This window comes from Propithecus coquereli, unplaced genomic scaffold, assembly GCF_000956105.1.
Source record: "Propithecus coquereli isolate 6110/MARCELLA unplaced genomic scaffold, Pcoq_1.0 Scaffold146, whole genome shotgun sequence".
NCBI classification, from domain to species: domain Eukaryota; kingdom Metazoa; phylum Chordata; class Mammalia; order Primates; family Indriidae; genus Propithecus; species Propithecus coquereli.
Genome location: NW_012138969.1, coordinates 3039012 through 3066000, shown reverse-complemented (window position 1 = coordinate 3066000; position 26989 = coordinate 3039012). Strand labels below are relative to the sequence as shown.

Here is a 26989-nt window from a genome sequence, read left to right as displayed (position 1 = left end):
ACTTTTAAATTATAGAGGGCATTAGTTGTAAAGATTTTTAAAAATAAAATTGCTAAAATGTAGGCTCCATGGGGGTGGGCATTATTGTGTGTTTTATTCATTGCTGAAGCCCCAGTGCCTGGCATATAGTAGGTATTCAATAAGTGTTTGCCGAATGCTTTGTAGAGCAGTTAGTAGACCTTGTGGGTATAGGTGCTTAAGTATGCCAAAGGTTAGAATTTTAGCCTCAGTGTCCAGAGCAATTACACTGGTCTCTTGCTTTAATATGTGGTCTCCTTCTATTCTGTGTAAATGTGAGTGTGTGAGCTATATGATCTAGTTCACAGAGCATTCGTGGTTTCATAGCTGGATTTTCTTATTAAAAGAAGGTAGCTCAACACGTCATAGAAAGCTCCCAAGAAAACTAGGTCTTGGAGATAAATTAATTCTGATGGGCTTTATACAAGGATTTTGAATGAAAGTTTATCATACCAAAAAAATGGCCACATACTGTAGTGTGACAATATAATATGGATTTTTCAGATGTGGAAAAAACCTTAGCAGTTACCCAGCTAAAATGCATTATTGGGCTTGAGTCCCTCTTGACATGTTCATTGCCATTTGGTGTTGAGTTGCTTTTCCTACCAGTAGCTGGGCTGCATATGAAAAATCAGAACAGTCAAAGATGTTCTAAGACTATCTAGTCAATGAACTAGACTAGCAGATTATTGTTAATAAAGATTAGGCCTGGGATTTGTGTTTATGACTAGACAGATGATTCTTGCTAGCATACATGGTTTTATATGTAAATTACTCTTAGATAATTATATTTAAAAATGTTTTTTTCTGAAGAATTATAAATATTTCCCCCATAAATTTTATACCATTAATTTTCTTGGAAAATAGCCTTATCTCATTTTACAGAATGCTACTCGCCCAGGAGTTTGAGGTTGCTGTGAGCTAGGCTGACACCACGGCACTCACTCTAGCCCGGGCAAAAGAGTGAGACTCTGTCTCAAAAAAAAAGAAAGAAAGAAAGAGGAGCTCACAGTGAAGTGGGACAGACAGGCACAGGCCTGGAGAACAGTGGGGTGGCTGTAACAGTGAAGATCCGGCCAGGCAGGGGGAAGACTGACGAGCTCTGTTGGTGGGCTCAGGGCAAACTTGTCAGAAAGGTGCTATGTTTGGAAGAGTAAAGAAATGCCTCACATTTCACATGAGATGCTATGTCCCCTTCAGATAATTTACGGACTTTCTTCTGTAATACCGTTTCAGATGTAGACCAAAATCTGATGGATCGCCTCCAGAGAGTGAATAACACTCTGTCCAGCCAAATTAGTCGTTTACAGAATATCCGAAATACCATTGAAGAGACTGGAAACTTGGCTGAACAAGCACGTGCCCGAGTTGAGAACACAGAACAGTTGATTGAAATTGCATCCAGAGAACTTGAGAAAGCCAGAGTCGCTGCTGCCAACGTGGTGAGTGATTGTGAAGGTCTGAGGTGGAGCTGGGGCGTCCCTTGGTAATTTGTAGCAAGTCTGTTGCTGGCGGTGGAGTGCTTCAGCTAAGTTGACTCCTTGCGTCTTTTTCTTTGTCCCTAAATGTGAGCAAGAAAGCCATGTTGCTCATAGTTGGCATGACACAGTTATGAACTGGAAAAAAAAAACCAGGGACATCTGGGTTCTTTCTCTAGCTTTGTTCCTTCTGTGGTACTATGCAATTTAATCTTCCTGTATCCTTTACTGAAAATAGAAATAAACTGCAATCAGGGGTACTGATATTAAGCAAAGATCTCTGAAACTAAAAGGCATTCTTTTTGCCCTCTAATATGAGTAAAAATTTAGTTTGAACACTTGCTGTATTAAATTTTAATAATTCAGTCCTTTGAGAATAAGTGCTTTATTTCTTCTTCAGTCAGTTGCTCAGCCAGAGTCTACAGGGGACCCAAACAACATGACTCTTTTGGCAGAAGAGGCTCGAAAGCTTGCTGAACGGTAACCTCCAGATCCCTGTTTAATGGTTAAGTTGTGGTTTGCCTTATGGTGTGTGTGTGTTGTCTGTCCCATAACCCGTAAACACTTTCCACGTAACCTGCTTTTGTAAGATCGGCTCTCTTCTGAAACGTTATCAGCTATGTGTACTCTTTCTTCCTTTTACTTTGAAATTACTTCTTAAAAACATTTTTATAGATTTGGGGTTACATGTGCAGATTTGTTATTAATACATGGATATATTGCATAATGATGCAATCTGAGCTTTTTTTTTAACCCTCACCCATAGGAGAGTGGGAAGATGGGAGGGGTGTGGATGAGAACTTACCTAATGGATACTACATACTTTGAAATTAGAATATTCACTTGGAACATTAGAATATGATGGTTTGAAGAGAAATTATATTTGCACATCTCAAAGAAAACCGTAACATTTTTATTTTTTAATTTCAAAGTTAATAGATTTCTAAGAATCTCAGTAGAATTTAATTAATTTTTAAAATATTTCTAATTGATTTTTTAAACAAAAATGTTTAATTTTCAAATCTCCATAGAAAACATTTACTAACCCATAGTACATTTGAAAATCAGCCAAAGAAAACAGACCATTTTCATTCCTGATTTTTTTTAAAGACTTTTTTATTGAGCATAAGGTAATTTCTTTATAAGACTTTTAAATTATAGAGGGCATTAGTTGTAAAGATTTTTAAAAATAAAATTGCTAAAATGTAGGCTCCATGGGGGTGGGCATTATTGTGTGTTTTATTCATTGCTGAAGCCCCAGTGCCTGGCATATAGTAGGTATTCAATAAGTGTTTGCCGAATGCTTTGTAGAGCAGTTAGTAGACCTTGTGGGTATAGGTGCTTAAGTATGCCAAAGGTTAGAATTTTAGCCTCAGTGTCCAGAGCAATTACACTGGTCTCTTGCTTTAATATGTGGTCTCCTTCTATTCTGTGTAAATGTGAGTGTGTGAGCTATATGATCTAGTTCACAGAGCATTCGTGGTTTCATAGCTGGATTTTCTTATTAAAAGAAGGTAGCTCAACACGTCATAGAAAGCTCCCAAGAAAACTAGGTCTTGGAGATAAATTAATTCTGATGGGCTTTATACAAGGATTTTGAATGAAAGTTTATCATACCAAAAAAAATGGCCACATACTGTAGTGTGACAATATAATATGGATTTTTCAGATGTGGAAAAAACCTTAGCAGTTACCCAGCTAAAATGCATTATTGGGCTTGAGTCCCTCTTGACATGTTCATTGCCATTTGGTGTTGAGTTGCTTTTCCTACCAGTAGCTGGGCTGCATATGAAAAATCAGAACAGTCAAAGATGTTCTAAGACTATCTAGTCAATGAACTAGACTAGCAGATTATTGTTAATAAAGATTAGGCCTGGGATTTGTGTTTATGACTAGACAGATGATTCTTGCTAGCATACATGGTTTTATATGTAAATTACTCTTAAATAATTATATTTAAAAATGTTTTTTTCTGAAGAATTATAAATATTTCCCCCATAAATTTTATACCATTAATTTTCTTGGAAAATAGCCTTATCTCATTTTACAGAATGCTACTCATAAATTCAGCCCCACTGAAATGATCACCAAATTCCAAATTAGAGTTATTCCAATGTTTGTAGAACTCTGCCCACATTGGTATGTTTATATATAATAAAATAAGCATTATCTGAATTTTATTTTTTTTTCCATCAGATGGTTCTATTTCATGGCTTATTTTTTCTTTTATTTGGATAGCCATAAACAAGAAGCTGATGACATTGTACGAGTGGCAAAGACAGCCAATGATACATCAACTGAGGCTTATAATCTGCTTTTGAGGACACTGGCAGGAGAAAATCAAACAGCATTTGAGATTGAAGAGCTTAATAGGAAGTGAGTATAATTTAAAAGTGGCTTGCAGTGCTTCAGACGTTCTTGTAAGTAGCCCTAGTTCAATGAAGAATCAAGTGCTGGTGGATTCAGGGCATGCATTCATGCAGCAAGATTTCCTTTGTTGATCATGCTTTTGAAATGGTGCAATAATTAGAGCAGGGGATGTGGAGCCACAGAGATTTTGTTTGATTCAATTACTGTAACTACACAGAATGATAGCAAGACTAGCCATGATAATGAAAATTTTGTATGACTGAAAAAAGAAGAGAAAAAGTATGGTAGAGTAAGTAAAGAAAACATATGAACTTAAACTACAGATCTTTAAAGGGCATCTGAAATAAGAAAGTATATGATAAGACATTCAATATAAATAGAAGTAATGAGATAAAATGTAAATTTATGCTGCCTGTTGGTATTAAAATGAGAGCATTTTAATGTGGCATTTCCTTTGAGGTTTTGGGAATGTTGTGGTGATGTAAACTAGACTGCATCTGGTTGACATTAAGATGCTGAAAGCAGCTAAGTTATTCATTAAATCACATCATTTGTTTCTTAGGTATGAACAAGCGAAGAACATCTCACAGGATCTGGAGAAACAAGCCGCCCGAGTGCATGACGAGGCCAAGAGGGCAGGTGATAAAGCCGTGGAGATCTATGCCAGCGTGGCTCAGCTCACCCCTGTGGACTCAGAGGCGCTGGAGGTAGGGCACACGGCCTGTACGCACAGCCCCGCCCCAGACACCCCTCCGTCTGCGTCAGAGCCGTTCTGACTGCCCCCACCTCCCTCCTCTGTCCTCCGCTGACTCACTGCTAAAGCTGAGTTCTGCTTTATGTACACGAACAGAACCTACCAAGGTAAAGAATTCTGTGGTTATAAACATTAAATAGCAAAGACTACTTTAATGATATAAATAATCATTCCTAAATCTTTAATACAAATCCAAATTATAATATATTTGAATGACTTAAAACAGAGTACACCTAGACCCTTTCACGTCCCATATGTGAGCTGCTGACTTGATCTTTACACTAAAAGTTTAGGTGTCTTCAGACATGTACATACTGTCCGATTCTGTATATATTCAAAATTTGAAAATAGGCAAGACAATAACTATGATGATAAAAATCAGAACAGTGGCAGCTGGGGTGTTGGAAAGGTGGGGTGGAGACTGACTGGAAGGGGATAAAGGAAGCTTCTTGGGGTGATGGAAATATTCTGTATCGTCATTGGGGTGTTGGTGATGCAGGGAAATATATTTGTCAAAACTCATCAAGCTTGCCGAGGCAGGAGGATCGCTTGAGGTCAGGAGTTCAAGACCAGCCTCAGCAAGAACGAGACCCTGTCTCTACTAAAAATAGAAAGAAATTAGCTGGACAACTAAAAATAAATAGAAAACATTAGCCAGGCACGGGGGCGCGTGCCTGTAGTCCCAGCTACTCAGGAGACTAAGGCAGAAGGTTCACTTGAGCCCAGGAGTGTGAGGTTGCTGTGAGCTAGGCTGACGCCACAGCACCCTAGGCCAGGCAAAGAGAGTGAAACTCTGTCTCCAAAAAGAAAAAACTCATCAAACTACATGTAAATGTGTAAATGCTGTGAATTTCACTGTGTGTAAAGTATACTTCAATTTTTTTTTAAGGAGGTCCATAAAGTCTTGACTTGTGGTATTCTTTTAAAAAAATGTCTATTGAATATTAAGTGTTACAGAATTTCAAAGCATACCTCTTCATCAGTTTAATCATTTTATCTAAAATGTAGTGATCCTTCTCTTCCGATTTTCTTGTGGAAAAAAAATAAAAATTAAAAAAAAGAAATGTAGTGATCTTACTTGCTTTTTACAGAATGAAGCAAATAAAATAAAGAAGGAAGCCGAGGATCTGGACCGCCTGATAGACCAGAAGTTAAAAGATTATGAGGACCTCAGAGAAGACATGAGAGGGAAGGAACTTGAAGTAAAGAACCTTCTGGAGAAAGGAAAGACCGAACAGCAGGTCGGTTCGACTTGGAGGTTGCTTCCTTTCTTGAGGCAGTGTTTGCGGTGTGAGTTGCGTCCGCGATGGCAGCTCGGTTGCAGCGGCGGCAGACCGCAAAGCCTGTGGAGGAGGGTCTTCCACGGGATGCCTGGGCCTCCTTGCCGTGTGCCGGGAAGTCTCAGGGTGGCAGCTTTGAGAAGCCTTGTCTGTGAGGAGAGAGAAGGGATTTGCTTTGGCCGGTTCGTCCTCTGATCTGCTGTGTGTTTGCAGACCGCGGACCAACTCCTAGCCCGAGCCGATGCCGCCAAGGCTCTTGCGGAAGAAGCTGCCAAAAAGGGACGAAATACCTTGCAAGAAGCCAATGACATTCTCAACAACCTGAAAGGTAGGAAAGGCTGAGGTAACAAGGGTGAATTTGTATATTTCCTCCACTGGGGTGATTTCCTTTTTTTCAAATCGTGGCTTTTACCGCACTTATTACCACATCCCCAACACCCTACTTTTTCATGCTGAAGTGTTTCAAAGAAAGTCCCAGAGCTCATGTCATTTTATCCCTGCATACTTCGGTATGAAAACCAAAGAAAAAAAAAAATAACATTTTCTTATGTTAGGGTCACTCACATAACCAAGATAGCATTTAGCTGACTTATGTTGGTAAAGGGATTTCATTTTCTTTCTTTGCCAGTGGCACCTAACTCTTTTTTCCTTCATCCTAGATAGAAATGTTCACTGAGTAGCCCTAGATTCACTTCTGGTAAGATAGAAGTTCTGTAAATATGGAAACTTTATAGGATAATGGTTGAAAGTAGGGGCTCTGGCATCAGGGGACCTGGGTTTGAATCCATGCTTCAAAAATTATCTAACCTCTTCGATCCTCAGTTGTCTCACTTGTGAAAGTGATACAGCTTGCATCTCAGAGACAGAAAGCTCTTAGTACCTGACACAGTAAACACTAAATAAATCGCACCTTCTAATACTGGTTGAGGTGGTAATAAAGGCATGCTTAGCACTCTGTGTTAACACACATTTTTCAAGTAAGAGTTCTCTTTCCAGAAACAGATACATTTTCATATGATTATTCCTGGGAAATCTTCTGTGTAGAGATGGGTACTTTGCTCTTCCAAGATTCAGCCCAAGCTGTTTTCCATTGTTTTCCCTGGCTTTCATTACTTATGGAAAACAATCCAGTTACAGCTCCCTAAAAGGTTCCCCTTTTGCATATTGGGAGTTCAGTTCAAAGGCATTCCTTGAACTCGTTTTAGATTTCGACAGACGCGTGAACGATAACAAGACGGCTGCAGAGGAGGCACTGAGGAAGATTCCTGCCATCAACCAGACCATCGCCGAAGCCAATGAGAAGACGAGGGAAGCGCAGCTGGCGCTGGGCAATGCCGCAGAGGATGCCACAGAGGCCAAGAAGAAGGCCCACGAGGCAGAGAGGATCGCGAGTGCAGTCCAAAAGGTGTGCGCTGTCCTCTGCTCCAGAACAGCTCTGCCCGTGTGCTTCTCTGTCACTTCCTGGGTTCCTTCCAGACTCCAAAAGCCCTTGCAGATTTTTTCCTTGACTCCAGTAAAACTGTCTTAAACTACACTTATCCTTTTTTTTTTTTTCACTCTAGATGTTAGATAATATAAGTAACCATGTTGAAGACAGGGAATCAATAAAAAGGCCCTCTAACTCTAAAATTTCTACTGTGTCCCAGAGTGGAGTCTGTGAGTTGTCAGGAAGAAGGGCGGCTTCAGCGGGCTGTAGAGCCCTTTCCCACAAAAAATCAGACTCTTCCTAAATAAACATACTTCTTTGACCTGGACAGTTGGTGATTTTTTCAGCATTATGTAGAATGCCTTATCAGCACAACTTTCAGCCCCCCTTCCAGCGTGCTGCCGTATCTAAGCCCCTCCTGTAAGTCTGTACTTGCTGTAGCTGTCACTGCTAGGTTTCTTTATGCTCATCTTAGTGAGTGGCTTTTTCCTATTTCAATATTAATCTATTTGTTTTATTTAATGGAGAGACTGGAGCAATTCTACAATTAGGTATTTGAGAATCACAGATAATTTTTAGTTTCTTTAGAAGAATTTGCTTTTGGATTAGTTACATTATATAAAATACTCATATTTCAGGATTGTGGTCTTTTTGTACCTCATGATGAATTGCCAAGAGGAATGAAGCTAACTTTGAATTTAAAATTTATCCAAGTGAAAGCATCTGATCAATATGATGTGGTGGAAAATGTACACCATGGAATGTTGATAACTTGCTAGCAGGGTGACCTCAGCTAAAAATGGCAGTAACGGAACAGGAAGTTTCCAGGATTAAAAAAGATGATACAAGTGAAAGTGCTTTATAAAATACAAAATGCTATTATGTTAGGTAGTAATGTTATTTTTTATTACTGTTATTTAGAGCCCAAATGAATGATAATATAAGTCATGAATGTATTGTTCTTTCTGGATTATACTTTTGAGCCATTTTGTAATTATAAAAGAAGTAAGAATATACTTTAGAAAAAGGAAGACTTTTTTTTATTAGCAATTCACTTATTTTGTGCCTAGAATGCCACCAGCACCAAGGCAGAAGCCGACAGAACTTTTGCAGAAGTTACAGATCTGGATAATGAGGTGAACAACATGTTGAAGCAGCTACAGGAAGCAGAAAAAGAGCTGAAGAAAAAACAAGATGACGCTGACCAGGATATGATGATGGCCGGGATGGTAAGAGGTTTGGGCGTATTTGTGGCAGAAAGTGAAGGGCGTTTAATAATAAAGATCCCATCTTGTTGAGAAGAGTCTTTTTCATATCGACTTCTGTTTTCATCACATTTTCTGGTCAAGAATTGGGTTAGTAGCTTACATAGAAGACAAAGAATTTGGATCTTCTGCCAGATGTTTCTCTTGCACAATTGTCCTGTCCCAAAGCAACTCTCAGTTAGAAGCAAAACATTATTAACACATTTGAAGTTTTAGGACATTTAAAAGTATGTATTTATATATTTGAATGAGTAATTCAAAAAGGAACAAAAGGGGATACAACGAAAAGTTAATTTCCTTCCTATTCTTGTTCTGCCAGCAACTAGCTCCTTAGAGGGGAAGACCAGTTTCTTGTATACAGGAAATATTTGAAGGTAGCATTGTCCACCACCCCACCAACACATACCACACTTACATCCAGTTTAATTTTTCCCCTTATGTGATACTGTGTATACATAACACCATTTATAACAAAACTGACGTGCGAATGCATGGCGCAAGAAAGAACGAAGGTTCATTTTTCTGTTCTATGCTGTATTTTGCTGTGGAAAGACTTCGGTGGAGTCAGAATGGGATTATTCCTTCCCAGTCAGTGTAGCAGTAATGGTATGCATGTGCTTATTGACATGCACATTTTCAATGCAGGGAAGAGGCTGTTTTTTCACTATTGCTAAAAATCAGGGCCCCTCACTGTGGGTCATTTTCACCTTGCGATGGGAAGGAGAAATACAAGGCCTGTTAACTTCAGTAAAGAAAACAATCTAGGGAAGTGATAACAGGAAGCATCCCTGTGCAACACCTGATTTTATGATTTTTTTGTTGTTGTTTTTAGGTTTGCATTGTCCTAATTTTCTGTGGCATGGTGTGGCTCAAGTGGAAATTGCCATATAATAAAAATAGATATTTCTTATTTGTGCTGAGGGTCTATGGATTTCATCTTTAATATGGTTGTAGAAACATTAGATTTAGAGCCTATTGAGAAAGAAAAGAATATATTTTTTCTGTGCTTCAAAAAGGGGTATGGATTTAGTTCAAAGGGTGAAAAGAAGGTCCATCTTTTGTTACTTTTGGTAAATAATTTCTAAGGAAATAAACCACTCACGTACACTGTCCCGTTTGTATTTATATCCATTCAGAAAGGCCAGCATTTGGCCAGTATTGTTTGAGTCTGTAACTTTTTTTTTTTTTTTTTTTTTTTTTGACTAAAAGCGTGAAGACTTGTGGTTGCTCCTGGAAGAAGGAGGCTGGAGACGCAGGCTCAGAGTGCAGTAGTGTTGCTCTTGGCAGGCCGTAGCGAGCTCCTTCCTCGCTCTCCGAGTGCGCTTGCAGACGAGCTTGTGAAGGCTCAAGCACAGCTGTGACTTGAACAGAGATTAATCATTTATTTGTGAAGGTTTTTGCCTTGCTTGCTTTTTTCTTTTTAAAATTTTTACATTGTTTTGATCCCAAAATTTTTGTATTATCTCCACTCAAAACTAGAAAAAATAATTATGTCTTAGGGAGCTTAAAGTCACTCATTTATATCCTGACTAGATTTATTTGTGAGAGCATCTGTTTTCTGATACTTAGACACTTCCTCTCCTGTTGCTGTTTCCTGTGACTCATACACAGTGTATTTGTTCAGGTTTCATGGAATTTCCCCAAATATATTTACCTTTGGTTGCTTTTTAAAATCTAAATCATGTTACCCCAATAAATGAATGCGTGTGTTGGTGGAAGGAGGTTGTGGCTGGGTGGTTGTGAAAAGGGGGAGTTTACAGAAGAGCTTCACTTGATTATGAAAATTTTCTAAGAACAGGATATTTCTAATAAGCCCCTAAGAGTGTTCCAAAAAAGCCTGTTTTGGTTCTAAAATGTAGTTTCCATACTCATCTTTAAAAAATAACTTATTTCTGCTTGATGGATTTTATGAATATACTTTCATGTATTCTTTAGAAGGAAAGTGAGAAAAGGAGATAATCTTGATTTTTGAAATGCAAATATAGTGAGTGTAGCATGCCAACTGCGTATTCATGACCACAGTAAGTAGAAATAGCAACTTTCTCAAACATGAAGATATGGCACCCAAAAAACAAAAACTTGCAGTGAAAGATTGTAATTTCATGAGTTGGAAAAGGGGAGAGCACCTGGAAATTAGATTTTTTGGCTCATTGGGAAAAAAAATTATTTAAAGAAGATGAAAATATGTAGTCTCAAGATTATTCATTTCGGCTGGGCGTGGTGGCTCATGCCTGTAATCCTAGCACTTTGGAAGGCCAGTGCAGGAAGATCGCTTCAGCTCAGGAGTTTGAGACCAGCCTGAGCAAGAGCGAGACCCTGTCTCTACTAAAAATAGAAAAATTAGCCAGGCATTGGTGGCACGCACCTGTAGTCCCAACTACTTGGGCGGCTGAGGCAGGAGGATCACTTGAGCCCAAGAGTTTGAGGTTGCTGTGAGCTAGGCTGATGCCACGGCACTCTACTCAGAGCAACAGAGAGGGATTCTGTCTCCAAAAAAAAAAAGACTATTCATATTATTTATCCTTTTTCCAGGCTTCACAGGCTGCTCAAGAAGCCGAGATCAATGCCAGAAAAGCCAAAAACTCCGTTACCAGCCTCCTCAACATTATTAATGACCTCTTAGAGCAGCTGGGTAAGGAGCCACAGTCATCGTAGGTGGTCTGTGAATCAGTTGTACTGTTCTTGGGATCTGATGTGGTATCATTGACTCAAAGCAGATAATACTGGATTATTAAAACCCCTTTTAAGTCATCTGTTAAATTATAATGTTTCTTTTAGCTCTTATTTTAAAAATACCTTATAAAATAAGTGTGCATCTTGCACGGTGGAGCCTTTAAGATATCGATATATTCATCAACTTTTCGAGTGTAACCTGAATCATGATTTTGGGTTGTATTAATTTGACAAGTACCTAGTGGGAGCCTTTCATGGACCCTGCCCTAAACACTGATCTGAGGACTTTCCTTTTATATTTCGAAGATATACTTCCAGCCAGGGTGGCTCAGTTATAGTGCGGGATCATAGTGCAAGTAAATAGTGATTTTTCTTAACTCGTCCTGCTGGCAGAGAGTATCTTTAAGAGATTTAAAGTGAAAGATTTCATTGATAGAGTAAAAGAACACTTAAAACTGGTCATAACTTCACTGCCTGGAATTCTCTCCATTTGCTAACTAAAGGACAATCTGATGAGGGGAAAGCTTTTATGCCAAAAGAGAGAAAAACCTTGATTTTTCAAGGAAATATAAGCATACCGAAACCTTCTTTTAATCCAGTTTGATAGGGTGCAGGCTTCATTTTAGGATAAATGTACTTTTGTCACCAGATTCCATTATAAAGTGTCAATACCCTAGCCAGTAATTAGCAAGGCATTATATTTTAATTTGCTATCCTTTAAAGATTGGTGCGTTTTGTTTTCTGTGGGGTGGGGGGTGTTGAGGGGTTATTTATTAAATCTGTCTCAACTGTCATGAATAATAAGTTATGTACCAGCAGATGGGTTTAAAATGAAAGTCAGCCAGAAGAGCGAGCTTTTTGTGAAAGAAAGGGCTGGACTTAGTCAGACTTGGGTTAGAATCTTTGCTTTGTTGCCTATAGGCTCTGCAAACTTGGGGGAATTATTTAACATCTGAGAATCACTGATGTATTTAATAAAATGGTCTTATGAGAATTTAATCAAGTAGAATATGCACAAGGTGTTGTTCATTGTGTCTGCTTTTGTTTATTATGGAAGCAGTTTATATCAAAAGAACCTCTTTTTCTTGCTAAGCTTAAAGGAAGCTTTGCTGAAATTATTTCAGCATTTTGACCTTGGCCATTTTTCATAGGAAGGCTCTTAATATAGTGTCTAACTCCTGAAAGTAGGAAGTGAGCCCCCACACCAACCCAGCTTTCCTTGAATCTGAGAGCTGAGAGCTTAGGGTTCTATCTCAGAGATTTTTATATCCTTTGATGGCACTAAAGTAACACAAAGATTTCATATATAAACCTGAAAAAGCTTATTAAATGTTATCAGATAACCTCCAAAACCACGTGTACACCTTAAGATCTAGAACATAGTAGCTGCACATTTAGAAAACATTCTGTGAGACCATTGTTTAAGAAAAAATCATCCAGCCCTATATTAATTATATGCTCTGACCCATCCTTGCTGGGTTAGATCGGCATTTGTACTTAGTGTGAATTATTTATGCCCTGTATGACATCAACAACCTGCAAGTCACATTTGCAGGGCCACCTTTGTGTAGAAGCAGCTGCTGGGCTTAGAGGCTAGTGGAGGTGCTCCTGGATTTATGTTACAATTCTTACTGAATGCGTCTGTTCTTTTCTGTGTACGTTCTGACTCTACAGGGCAGCTGGACACAGTGGACCTCAGTAAGCTAAACGAGATTGAAGGCACTCTGAGCAAAGCCAAAGATGAAATGAAGGTCAGCGATCTTGACAGGAAAGTGTCTGACCTGGAGAATGAAGCCAAGAAGCAAGAGGCTGCCATCATGGACTATAACCGAGACATCGAGGAGATCATGAAGGACATTCGCAATCTGGAAGACATCAAGAAGACCTTACCATCCGGCTGCTTCAACACCCCGTCCATTGAAAAGCCCTAGTGTCTTCAGGGCTGGAAGGCAGCATCCCCCCGACGGGGGAGCAGTCACGAGGCCACAGAGTGCCTTGACACAAAGATTACATTTTTCAGACCCCCACTTCTCTGCTGCTCTCCATCACTGTCCTTTTGAACCAGGAAAAGTCACAAAGTTTAAAGAGAAGCAAATTAAACACCCGGAATCGGGAACAAAGGGTTTTATCTAATAAAGTCTCTCTTCCACTCACGTTGCTACCTTACCCACACTTTCCCTTCTGATTTGCGTGAGGACGTGGCATCCTGCGTCACTGTGCAGTGGCATAAGCACATCGCGTGAGCCCTTGCGTGCCACGGCAGAGCAAGGAGCCCCCCCTCTCATCGACACCAGCAGGACCTCCTCAGTCTCAGCACTCTTGTTTCTATGAAGGAAAAGTCTGGCTACTAACAGTAGCATTGTGATGGCCAGTATATCCGGTCCATGGATAAAGCAAATGCATCCGCATCTCCTGCCCCTCTTCCTTCTAAGCAAAAGGAAATAAACATCCTGTGCCAAAGGTATTGGTCATTTAGAATGTCGGTAGCCATCCGTCAGTGGTTTTAGCTATTATCGTATAGGACACTGAGCCATCCACGGGTAAGGATACAGTTATTTATGAAATTCTCCAGGTGAACATGGCTGAAGTAGGCTGAAGATTTTCTCGTATATTAATGATTGACTAGGAAGATAAACTTTTTTTCAGATCTTTGGGCAGCTGATAATTTAAATCTGGATGGGCAGCTTGCACTCACCAATAGACATCTTTTGATACTTTTATAAATGGAACTTACACAGAAGAAATGGGGATATGATAACCACTAAAGTTTTCTTTTCAAAATCAAACTAATTCTTCGAGCTGTTTTATTAGGTTAGTCTTGGAACTAGTGTTATCTGGCAGAAAACAGTTGGTCCCTAAGATCTTGACAAACAAAACAAAACAAAAGCAAACCTCCTGTCCTAGTCTTTTCTAGCAAAGGGGTAAAATTTAGATGCAACTTGAACTGTCAGGATCCCATGCATCCATTTTTCTCTTGGAGAGAGAGGAAACATTTGACCCTTAGCTCCAGTTTTCTTCTGATGTTTCCATCTTCTAGAGATTCTTCAAAGAGTCCCACGTTGTTTGCCAAATCCTGGTGGCAAATACTTGTACTCAGTACTTCACACAGCTGCCAACGCCATCTAGTTCCTGCACTTTGTGATTTGAACCCACGCTAAACTTTCCCTCTAAGTAGAGAGGGAAGACCTTTATGTGGAGTTTCCTAGTGGGCTTCTCAACTTTTGATCCTCAGCTCTGTGGTTTTATTTTAAGACCACAGTGTGACAATTCCCTGCCACACACCCCCTTCCTCCTACCAACCTGCCTTTGAGATTCATATATAGCCTTTAACACTATGCAACTTTGTACTTTGTGTAGCGGGGGGGAAAGAAACTATTATCTGACACACTGGTGCTATTAATTATTTCAAATTTATATTTTTGTGTGAATGTTTTTTTGTTTTGTTTATCATGATTATAGAGTAAGGAATTTATGTAAATATACTTGGTCCTATTTCTAGAATGGCACTGTCGGTTCACTACTTTGCTCAGTTGTTCCTCTTCACTGGCACAGTGCATCTGAATCCATCTAGAATTCTTTAGACTGTATTTATTCCCCATTGCTTTGCTCTCTGCCCTGTGTTTGCAGCATCTTCACTCGCTGACATCAGGATCAACTTGCTTTCCTCCACACCCAGCCTCTGTGAAGAGGTGACTCAGAGCCTCTTCCATGGCAGTCCTGATGGCCCTAAGACTGCAGCATGATGTTGTTCTTGATGTCCCAGAGCAGGAATGCCAGGTTGACGGGATATGGGGTACTAGGAAACTTTGCCCAAGAGGCTCTTTGACACCTTTAGGGGTCTAGCCAGGAGTGAGCGAGGAATGTCCTTTCTAGCAATCGTTGGAGCTGGATGGGTCGATTTTACAAGGGGTGCGTTAGTTATTACTGAGCACTTTAAAGGCACCAGGAACACTGCTGCTGACGGGCAGGCCGGGAGCGGCAGTGTGACTTAGTTCCTGATGGTCCCACTTTGCCGTTCCCGCCTCATTGGGGCACACCGGAGTTCGCCACAGCGTTTCGCCTTGGCGTACCCCTGAGCTTCCACCCTGCCGCTCTCCCCGGCCCCTTCTGCTATCACAGCGGGTATGGCTCTTGCCAAGTTTTCACATTGATGTTTCCTGGCTAGTTCCTCTTTTTAAGTGGCCACATCCTACCATAGGCATTTTCATCAAGGTTACCGGAAGAAGACTGAAGATCGAGTGCCAAGCTACAAGCTAGTTTGGATCAAGTTCACTCCGATAAGTCTTAGGCCACGGTGGGGTGGTTTGGTTTGGTTTCTTTCTTTCTTTTTTTTTTGCTTTTCTCCTTCTCCAACTGTGTGATATATTTTTAAACAGAATTTTATTTTTAAAATAAAAGTTCTTTATAAGATGATACCTTAATTACACTCCTGCAATATAGCCATTATCGTGTAGTTCCATTATCTGTATTTTATGTACTGAAATCGACAGGATGGCTGCTGCAGAATGCTGGGTGACACAGGGAATACATGCGGCTGTTTTTCCCTGAATTTTCCTTTGAATTCCAACCATGGCCCTTCTACATGTGCCTCCACTTTAGCTGTTTGCCTTAATCTCTACAGTCTTGCTTTCCAGGGTGGTTAATAAAATGCAACACTTGGCATTTTTTATGTTTCAAGAAAAACAGTATTTTATTTATAATAAAATCTGAGTATTTGTAACCCTTTACATTTGGTGTGGCCTGAGTGTGGTACTGGGGATATAAGATGTTTTAAAAGGTGTAATTGGCCGGGCGCGGTGGCTCACGCCTGTAATCCTAGCACTCTGGGAGGCCGAGGCGGGAGGATTATTTGAGCTCCGGAGTTTGAGACCAGCCTGAGCAAGAGCCAGACCCCGTCTCTACTAAAAAAAAAATAGAAATTATCCGGACAACTAAAAATATATAGAAAAAATTAGCCGGGCATGGTGGCGCATGCCTGTAGTCCCAGCTACTCGGGAGGCTGAGGCAGGAGGATCGCTTGAGCCCAGGAGTTTGAGGTTGCTGTGAGCTAGGCTGACGCCACGGCACTCACTCTAGCCTGGGCAACAGAGTGAGACTCTGTCTCAAAAAAAAAAAAAAAAGGTGTAATGAGTGGAAGCCTGCTCATAATGTCCTCTTTGGGTGACTGTTTTCTTGTGACCAATTCAATACTTTTTTTTTTTTATACCTTTCTCAAATTGGGATACTTCAGTATAGCCAGAAGTTGCAAACTTTTTTCTATAAAGAGTTAGATAGTAAATATTTTAGGTTTTGCAGGCCGTGCACTCTCTGTTATAACTATTCAACTCTGCTATTGTAACACAGAAGCAGCCATGGACAACATATGAACGAGTGTGGCTGTATTCCAGTCAGACTATCTATGAAAACAGGCTATGGGCCTGTGGGGGTGGTTTACCAGGCCCCTAGTGTAATCTCAATGATTAATGATAACCGAGAACTATTTTTAAATTATTTGGACCTCTAAATTAGCAGGTACATGTTAAAAGTTGTCTTTCCATCTTCGAATACGCACGTGTCTTCAGCTAAATACACTTTGTTCAGGTGATGAGAAGCTCTCAAACCTGTGATGGAATAAAAAGAAACCTAAGCAATGTGCTGCGCTAGCAGGCCAGAAGCAGCTAATTGTACCCCACCCGGTCTGGAGGGTGGGCCCACCTGAAATGACCGGAGACTGGGGGAGGCATTCTGGAGCTACAGAGGTAGCAGGAAGGCTTTGGTCCTACAGAGGCCTTCCCTTTACTCTTCAGTGCCCTCTTTATTGCCCTGGGTCCCCGTGGGTTCAATGCCAGCTTTCCAATCTTGTAATTTGTTAGAACTATGGTACCTGTAAAGAACCTGAGTTCTTCTCATTAGACTTCCTCAGAGGAGGCTTTAGAGGGCACTAGTTCCTAGCTTTCTTACCCTGTTCTTAACCTTTACCTAGGACTGTTTTCTTCCATATGTTGGATCCGATTCAGATGCATCTATATCTCCTTTATAGTTGCTATGTCAGAGTGGTGAGTGGGATTTTTAAATTTTGCTCCTAATCCATCTGCTATTTTAGAGACGACAATTTCTCAAAAGTTGCTGCCAGCATCATCTGAGTCAAAATATCCCCAGATGTTTACTCCTTATATAAACATTCCAGCTCCTTAATAAGTCGAACTCACCAGCTCCGCTTCCTTGGAGCTCAAAATGCAATGCCTGAAGACCGTTGGCACCCCAGAGGGTCATAGAAAAGCAGATGATACTTTTGTAAAGTGAAGAAGGAAGAACCCAGTCCAAAGTGAGATCAAATCTCTCCAGACCCATACAAACAGAATTAAAGTGACAGGTAATTTTGCCTGTTCACACTAAGCAGGTTTAAACAAAGTATGAATAGAGTGAGAAATAAGAAACTTGGAAGTAAGCTATTAGAGGCTCCACTGGTTCTAGAGAGCTGCGATCAACCTTAGTGCCTTATAATTTGTACTGAGTCTCCTAAAATGACTATACCTGTGTTCTGTACTAGTGAATGAAATTCTAAATAGTAAAAATCAAATGCATGCTTAAGAAAGGGGAAATATTTAGCAAAAGTCCAATGAAAAGCCAAAAGTCCCTGATTTGGAATTCAGATATGAGAAACCTCACTTCAGATGTTATGACACCTCCATGCCTTTGCTTTAACTCTTCTCTCTGCCTTGAATGTCCTTTATTTCCTCTCTCCAGTACAGTAAAGCCTAATGTCACAGTGTCACCTCCTCTGTTGAAATTGGCCAGTCCATCACCCCTCCCAGCCGTGCTCTGGCTTCTGTAATAAATTGGCCCTTGGACACAGGTATATTGTTCAAGTGTCACTCACCCATCTTTTGCTCCAACTTCGCTCCCACCCCTCCAAGATCAAGGTCTATATTATTCATGTTCACTTCTTAAGGCATACAGTAGTCACTCAGGTCGTATAATGGTGTGAAGGTCATCAGCTTTTCTCATCCACCTGTTCTCCCACACTTGTTCCTTTTTTCCTGCTGTGAGCAGAGAGGGAGCTTTATACATACATTAGTGACTCTCTCGCCTCCTTCCAACAGCATTCGACTCTCTTAACCTCCCACCCAAGCATGAATTGGCCTCTTGTTTGCAGGAAGATAAGCAAAACCGCTGTCTTGCATCGAGTGGCACTGCACACACCACACACTGCTGTGTGGTCCGCAACCGGCGAGTGCCATCTGGTCTTCAGGCCCATTCCCCTGGCCCCCGGCCTCCCACTTGCCACTCCCAACGCCATACGTTTGTGTCTGTGGGTTTTACCCACACCCCTCTGTAGCCCAGTCCAAGTTGTAGCGTTAGCTCCATTTTTTTTTCTTTAACTGTTGGAAATGATCCCAGGAAATTTCACCAATTACTTGGTGTTCTGTTTGCATGTGTACCTGAGCAAGCCTTGTAATTAATACAGGCGATGAAGGTACTACCTACGATTAATTCAGTACAGTTAGTGTTTATTTCTATCAAAAGTTGAGCACCAGGCCCTTGATCAAGAAGTAATCTTCTATTACATCATTGTTCCCATGAGTAAGTCCAAGCCAATTTAAGTGATTCTCCATGAAACGTGCCTCGCTATACCTTTGAGGACATTGCTTCCATCTTCCTATAACCCTTTTCACCATGGCTAATAACAAAAAATTCTACTTGGACCTTAGACCAGCGCTTTTCGGGCCCATCCCATGGTGTCTGTCTTAATCCTGAGATCCTTTGTCATTTCATAACTAAACACAACCATCGAATTCTGTTTCACGTTAATTTTGTTAGTGTCAAGAATTTCTATTGCAATTCCTTCCTGAATATTCAGTGCCTGCCTTGCAGGATATACTAACCTAATTTTCCTTACTCTTCTCTGTGAGTGGATCCCAGCCACTTTTTCCATGGACGTTTCTCTCCCCCTGACTATGCTCTCTGTTTGGGTTAAGCGCAGAGTAAGCACAAGTTCAGCCATGAGCAGAAACGTCTGGGAGGATGTGCTGTCCGAGTGTGGATTACAAGTTCTTGGCTTGCTGAGACAGCGTCCAAGATAAAGGCTCAGGAGACACAGCTATGATTTTGATGATTATATGTTCAGCGTGGTCAGAGGGGTTTGTGTTAGAACTTGCTGATCCTCATGGCTCAGACAGTCTGCTCTCTGTGCTGTCTCAGAGAGGATCAGACTTGGCCAGAGAGATGAGTTCTGCCACGTAGACTTCAGATAGGCTGCCCTTTTTAAGTTTCTGAGGGACTTAGGAAGGAGTGGCCCTGTCAAGATAGCTTGTATGTTTTAAGGCACCTTCATAATTATTTCCTTTCATTTGCCCTTCATTAGAGGAGAGTTCTCCTTTGACCAAGGGGGGAATTCAAAGCATGGTTTCCTGTTCCACCACCTTTACCATTGTTTTAGCTCTTTGCCTTATTCTCGTTCATAATTTTGATACATTTACCTTCTAAGAAGAAAATATACTTGCATTTTATTAAAAGCTGCCTCAAATCCCTTTTTTGGAGGGAGCAAGGCAAGATTTAAATATATTAGAACCACTTAGTGGCAGAATTATTCCTTGGAACCCGATTATCCCCAGGTAGGCTGGGCTGCACACCCCTCTCCTGCTGCCCCTGTCTCTCTTTCCCTTTCTCTCCCCTACTTACGCTCAGGGGATAGGGCACGTAAGACCAGTTCACCTGGATAATTTTGCCTAATGAAGAACTCACCTAAAATTGAACTCTCTTTGCAATATTTTTGTGCCATTTCTATTTTCCTATTCCTTTTGCTTTTTAATAACTTTAACTAGATTTTGTAATTTTCTTCTTTAAAGAAGTTCTATTTGTCACAGCATTTTTATGATGAGATTGCTTTCTATTCTTATGGAAGACCTTTTTTCTACTTTTGAAAATGTTGTATTTTGAAATAAATCAAATTTGCAAGGAGTTATAAAGATAGTACAGAGACTTCCCATACGCCCTTCATCCGGCTTCCCTCAACATTAGCATCTGACATAACCGTGGCACATTTATCAAAAATAAGAAATTAACATTGCTATAATACTATTAACAAAACGACAATCTTTTGCCTACTTTTAAACATCTTTTTTAAGGCCTCGTCTTTAAGGTAATACCGGATTTTATAACAGAAACTGAGAATATTCAACATTAATACTCAGGGGCAACAGAAGTATAAAGTCCAAAATTATTTTACTTTTCTATTGCGCTCAAGACTTCCCAATGTAAACTTATTCATAGTTAATTGCAAATAATGTCATTAAACAACATAATAAAATATCCTTCAAGTTTCAAAAGGAGGTTTAAAAATATCCATCTGAATAAACGTTATTCATAATGTGCCACAAATTTGTTATTTACTGGATATAGGAAATTTACTTAGAAGGATTAAGTTTTTACATTTTTTATTATGACATAATTTCAGACTTACAGAAAAATTGCCAGAGTAATAGAAAATTTCCCAGATTATTTTACCGAGATTCCCCTGTTAATATTTTACTACATTTGTTTTTAGCCTTCTCTTTCTCTCACAAGTGAGAGGGAAAGAGAGAACTGTTTTAAGTTGCAGAGGTCATGCCCCTTTACCCATAAATACGTCAATGTGTATTCCCTCAAGATAGAGAACTTTCTTACATAACTATAGCATAATTGTTAAAATTAAGAAAGTAACATTGATACAATTTTTAATCTCATCCACAGCCAGTATTCAGATTTTTCTGTGCGTAGTGAGCAGAATAATGGCCCCTCAAAGATGTTCACTTCTTAATCCTTAAATCTGTGAATGTGTTTGGTTATTGATGTAATTAAATTGTTAATTAGCTGGCCTTAAAACAGGGAGTTTATCTTGGACTATCTGGGTGGGCCCAGTGGAATCACAAAGGCTCTCATCATTGGAAGAGGGAGGCAGAAAAGGAGGTCAAGAGTGAGACAGTGTGAGAAGGACTCGACCCACCATTCCCAGCTTGGAGGAGGAGGAGGGCAGGAGCCAAGGAATGCAGGCAGCCTCTAGAAGCTGGAAAAGGCAAGAGAATGGTTTTCCCCTGGAGCCTCCAGAAAGAATGCAGCCCTGCTGACGCTGTGATTTTAGCTCAGGGAGATTCCTATCGGACTTCTAACCTATAGAACCATAAAATAATAAATCTGTGTTCTTTTAAGTCACTACATTTTAGGTAATTTGTTATAGCTGCCATAGAAAATTCACATACTATTTGCTTTGATAACATCCTTTATAGCAGGAGAAAATCCGAGATCATGTGTTGTGTTTAGTTGTCGTGTCTCCTTTGTTTCCTTTAATCTGGACAGTTCCTGGTGTTTCTTTTATTTCATAACATTGACATTTTTGAAGAATACAGGCAGTCATTTTGAAGAATGCTCCTAATTTTGATTTGTCTGATGTTTTCTCTTGATTGGATTCAGGTTTATACACTTTCGGCAAGGAGATCCCAGAAGTGATGCTGAATTCCTTTCAATAATACATTGAATCAAGAGGCACATAAGTCACTACGGACAATGCTAACTTTGATATTTGGTTAGGGTGTTGTCTTCCAGGTCTCTTCATTGTAAAGTTACTCTGTTATCCTTGTAATAAGTATCTGTGAGAAGATATTTTGAAACCATATACATATCGTGTTACTCTCCACATTTTTATCCACTTGTTTTAGTATCCAGGGATGATGGCTGCCAAATGGAGATTTTCTAATTCCATCATTCGTCCTATATTTATGAATCAGCATTATACCGTGAGTCCCTTCTCCCCTATATTACTTACATATTTGTCTATATTATTTTAGATGCATGAAGTCCTATTTTATTTAATGGGTTACAATATATCATTCTTGATATCTATTTTGAGTCTTAATTGTCCTTTATTTGACCAGTGGGAATATCTTTTTTTAGTTTTGTTTTTAATGGACACATAATAATCGTACATTATTTGTGGGGCACAGTGTGATCTTTTGATACATGTTTACGTTGTGTCAGGATCAACTCATGATATTTAGCATATTCATCACCTCAAACATTCATCATTTCTCTGTGGTGGGAACATTCAGCACGCTGTCTTCTAGTTAGTTAGAAATATACACTATAACATTGTTTACTGTAATCACCCTACTCTGTTATAGTCAACTGATTCCTCCTTTCTGCCTGTATTGTAATTTAGTAACCATTGACCAATCTGTCTCCATCATCCCCTCCCCACACCCTCTCCAGACCCTGGTAACCACTATTCTACTCTGTACATCTATGAGGTCAGCTTTTTTTAGATTCCACAAATGAGTGAGATCATGAGGTATTTGTCTTTCTGGGCCTGGCTTATTTCACCTAACATAACGTCCTCCAGGTTCATCTATACTGCCAAAAATGACAATTTCATTCTTTTTCATGGATGAGTAGTATTCCATTATGTGTATACTGTATACCGCATTTTCTATATCCATTCATCCATTGCTGGACACTCAGGTTGATTCTATATCTTGGCTATTGTGAATAATGCCACAATAAACAGGGGAGTGCAGATATCTCTTCGACATACTGATTTCAGTTTTTTTTGGATGGATAAATAACCAGTAGAGGAATTGCTGTATCACATAGTAGTTCTATTTTTAATTTTTTTGAGGAACCTCCATACTGCTTTCCATAATGGCTGTACTAATTTACATTTCCACCAACAGTGTACAAGGATTCCCTTTTATCCACATCCACAACGGCATTTGTTATTTTTTGTCTTTTTGATAATAGCCATTCTAATCAGGGTGAAGTGATATCTCATGTGGTTTTTATTTGCATTTCCCTGTGATTAGTGGTGTTGAGCATTTTTTCATGTACCTGTTGGCTATGTGTATGTCCTCTTTTCAGAAATATCTATTCAAGTCCTTGGCCCATTTTTTGATCAGACTACAGCTGACCCTCAAACAGCATAGGTTTAGATTGTACTGGTCTATTTATATGCAAATTTTTTTCAATAAATATATTGGAAAACTTTTTGGAGATTTGCAATAATTTGAAAAACTTGCAGATGAATCACATACCCTAGAAATACCGAAAACATTAGGAAAAAGGCATGCACGGATGCATAAAATATGTGTAGATACTAGTCTATTTTATTATTTACTATCATAAAATATATAAAAATCTATTATAAAAAGTTAAAATTTATTACGACTTGCACACAAACACAGAGCATATATGGCACCATTTGCAGTCAAGAGAAATGAAAACAAACATAAAGATACAGTATTAGATCATAACTGCATAAAATTAACTATAGTATATACTATACTACTGTAATAATTTCGTAGCCACCTCCTGTTGCTATTTCAGTGAGCTCAAGTGTTGCCAGTATCCAGTTAAAATGGTTAAAACGCTGTGTGATGCCAATCATCTCGGAGTGAGCGGTTCATCACTCCATTAAATTGTATATCACAGTAAAAAGTGATCTCTCACCGTTCTCATGTATTTTGCATTGTGTTTAGTGCAATACTGTAAACCTTGAATAACACATGGGATCCATATGAAGTGCCACTACTGATGATGGAAGAGCTCCCAAGAAGCAAAGTCATGACATTACATGAAAAACTTGAATTCTTGATGTTATTGTAGATTGCGTTCTGCAGTTGCCCACCATTTTAGACAGATGATTCGTCTTATAAACGGACGATGTCAACTTAATGATATTGATAAATTTAATAGTACAGTACTGTAAATGTATTTTTCTCTCTCTTTTGATTTTCTTTATAACATTTTCTTTTCTCTAGCTTACTTTATTGTAAGAATAGAGTATGTAATACGCATAGCATACAAAATATGTGTTAATCGACTGTTTATGTTATTGATAAGGGTCCTGGTCAATAGTAGGCTATTAGTAGTTAAAATTTTAGAGAGTCAAAAGTTATATACAGATTTTCAACTGTGCAGGGGGTCAGAACCCCTAACCCTTGTTGTTCAAGGATCAGCTGTGTTTGCTATTGAATTGTTTGAGTTCCTCGTATATTCTGGATGTTAACCCCTTTTCAGATGCATAGTTTTCAAGCATGTTCTCCCATTCTGTAGGTTGTCTCTTCACTCTGTTAATTATTTCTTTTCAGTGGGAGTATCTTAAAGCTGGCTTCCTGTGATCTTTTGATACATCCCCTTCATTCTTTGAGCATTGTCTTACTTTTGGCCCATCAAGACATTTCAGGCCAACCTTGTACTTTCCCTGCTCTAGTCCTAGAATCAGCTATTTCTATAAGAAGCAAAATTACGTTTCTCTAATTCTCAAAATGCCAAGAGCCAAGAGCAACCAAAATAACAAAAACCTGGTCGCCCAAATGGATGGAAAAAATCCCAAAAATTATCCTGAATTTTTAAGCAAATTATTCATTAGACTAATTAGCCTTAGGGGACATGGCCTCTTCTCTTCCCATAGATGATTGCCTTTTTTATGCATTATTGACAAATGTTTTTGGAGCACTCATTGCTCTTAGCCTACCTAGTACTGATACTCCTGGGTTTTACACTGTGACAAAGGCAATTCTTTCCACTTTGATAAACTTATTTAAGTAGGGAAAGCAGGAAAAAACAAAACATATAAAACAGTATAGTAGTTTCCCCTTATCCACAGGGGATTCGTTCCAGAACCCATAGTGGATGCCTAAAACCACAGATAGTACCAAACCCTATATTTACACCATGTTTTTTCAATCTGATAACTTCGATGGCTGCTACATGACTAATGGGCAGGTAGCATATACAGCATGGATATGCTGGACAAAGGGATGATTCATGTCCTGGGTGGGACGGAGTGGGATGGCGTGAGATTTTATCACACTACCCAGAACAGCACACAACTTAAAACTTATGAATTGTTTTTCTGGAATTTTCCATTTAATATTTTTAACCCTGGTTGACCTTGGGTTAACTGAAACCACAGAAAGCAAAACTACAGATAAGGGGGAACTACTGTACAAACAAAAATAGAGGAAGATGTACTTTCATGAATAGGGATACATGAGCATATAGGTAAAACATAATGCTCAGGGGTGCTCGGGACTGTTCATTACGGGAAGTCTTTGAAGGCAAGTTGTATTTGTATGAGAGAATATAATTTTAGCTGCAGTGGGGAGAATATAATCTGGAAATGACCTTGGGGACATTGATCCGGATATGAAAATGCGTGGACAGAGATTCAGTGATATGCCCCTGAGAAGCTGAGTTTTTCTGGTTTTCCTCCCATCCGTTCCTCTCTGTGTGCCGAAGATGTTCTGGAACCCCAGCCCTGTGGTCTCTAATCCCAAGGAGAACACTTATGCTTCCTGTGCTCATTTTCCATGTTCTAGTTTTTGCTTGATTATTGTTGGCTACTCTTGCAGTATGATGTTGTCATCTCATAAGCCCAATGACAACACAACAAGTTTTTGTTTATTTCAAGCTCTCACCAGTTATATGAGGCTCTAAGACGTGCCTCGTCATTAATCGGGGCCCAAACGATAAAGATCTTGCCATGTTGACATCAAAAGCATAGTTGCCAACCCATTGATAGTTTATTGGTGTCTTATTAGAGTCTAAGAAAGGGTTGTCAAAAACTATTGAGGTCTTTTTTGTGCTCTTGTACTGAACTTTAGGGGAGTGAATAGGTAACAAAATAAAGTTTATGTCGCACAGGATTGTGGACTCTAGAGCAGAGGCCCTAGGCCCAGCAACATCTGCCTTGCTTGGGATTTCTTAGAAATGGACATTCTCAGACCCCACCCCAGACCTACCGAATGAGAAATAAGGAGTGGAGGGATGGGGGGTAATCTATGTTTTACAAGCCCCCTCACCCAGGTGATTCTGATGCTAATATAACTAGCAACCAGTGTACTGGCTCTCAACAGTTTTCCCCTTGGTGTTAACCTTCATTATTTGTGTATCCTACGTATCTACATGTTGTACTCTAGGCATCATCTTTACTTTCAGCTGCCTTTGCTAGGAAACAGACTGCAGCCTCTTTGAATTAGGAAAAGAGAAATTCAGCATGTGTCTGTGGTAATTACAGGATTAGAGACAATCAAAGTTAACTCTTCTCTGAGCTTCTTAAAACTACTAAGATACTCTTAAGTATTCTATAAACATTGAATTGGTTAATTAATCAAGTTTTTCTTTTTAGGCAGTACAAAAGCCTCCCTAAAAAGTAGATGAAGACTGACAAATCTATTTTTAAAATCTTTTAATATAGGTATTTTAGTTCCTGATCAATTTCTCCACTTTTCACAAGATCTGATTAGTAATTCCTATCCACCAGATGTGAACAGGCCAAAAGATTGTGGGATGGACTGGGCTTCCTGCGATTCACCACTATCATCTAATGCCAGGATTTGGCAAGGTTGTTCTGAACATAAAATACGAAAGCCAAATCATTTAATGTGGGAGATGCATCTAAAATCAGGATAACCAATACGTATGCCTAAAGACATCAAAACAAGTTCAATGAAACCTTAGGCTGTACTGAGTGGCCACAGTTTGTGGACAATTTAGCTGTGTGACCTCGGATTAAGTCTCTCAGCCTTGTCTGTGTTTCCTGCAAATGGAGACGGCACAACCTTATAGAGTAGATCACATAAATGGATAAGTACGTGAAACGATATACAAAATTTAATATAGTTGTGGCCAACTCAGTTTTTTGTGGGGGCCTGAAGCTTGTACAATTTAGAGGTCCTCTTAAAAAAAAAATAGAGGCCAGGCGCGGTGGCTCA

General features: G+C 39.5%; 1 protein-coding gene across 1 annotated transcript in view; it reads left to right on the top strand.

The window, feature by feature from the left end:
- LAMC1 (laminin, gamma 1 (formerly LAMB2)) overlaps positions 1-13728 on the top strand; it is a 168785-nt gene extending 155057 nt beyond the window's left edge. Inside the window, exons 17-26 of the mRNA XM_012639965.1 lie at positions 1255-1460; positions 1897-1976; positions 3735-3872; positions 4429-4573; positions 5712-5861; positions 6114-6228; positions 7106-7305; positions 8397-8555; positions 11124-11223; positions 12939-13728. Coding sequence (XP_012495419.1) covers positions 1255-1460; positions 1897-1976; positions 3735-3872; positions 4429-4573; positions 5712-5861; positions 6114-6228; positions 7106-7305; positions 8397-8555; positions 11124-11223; positions 12939-13195 — 1550 coding nt within the window. The 3' untranslated portion in view covers positions 13196-13728. The remainder of the gene's footprint in view (positions 1-1254; positions 1461-1896; positions 1977-3734; positions 3873-4428; positions 4574-5711; positions 5862-6113; positions 6229-7105; positions 7306-8396; positions 8556-11123; positions 11224-12938) is intronic.
- The last annotated feature ends 13261 nt before the right edge of the window (positions 13729-26989 follow it).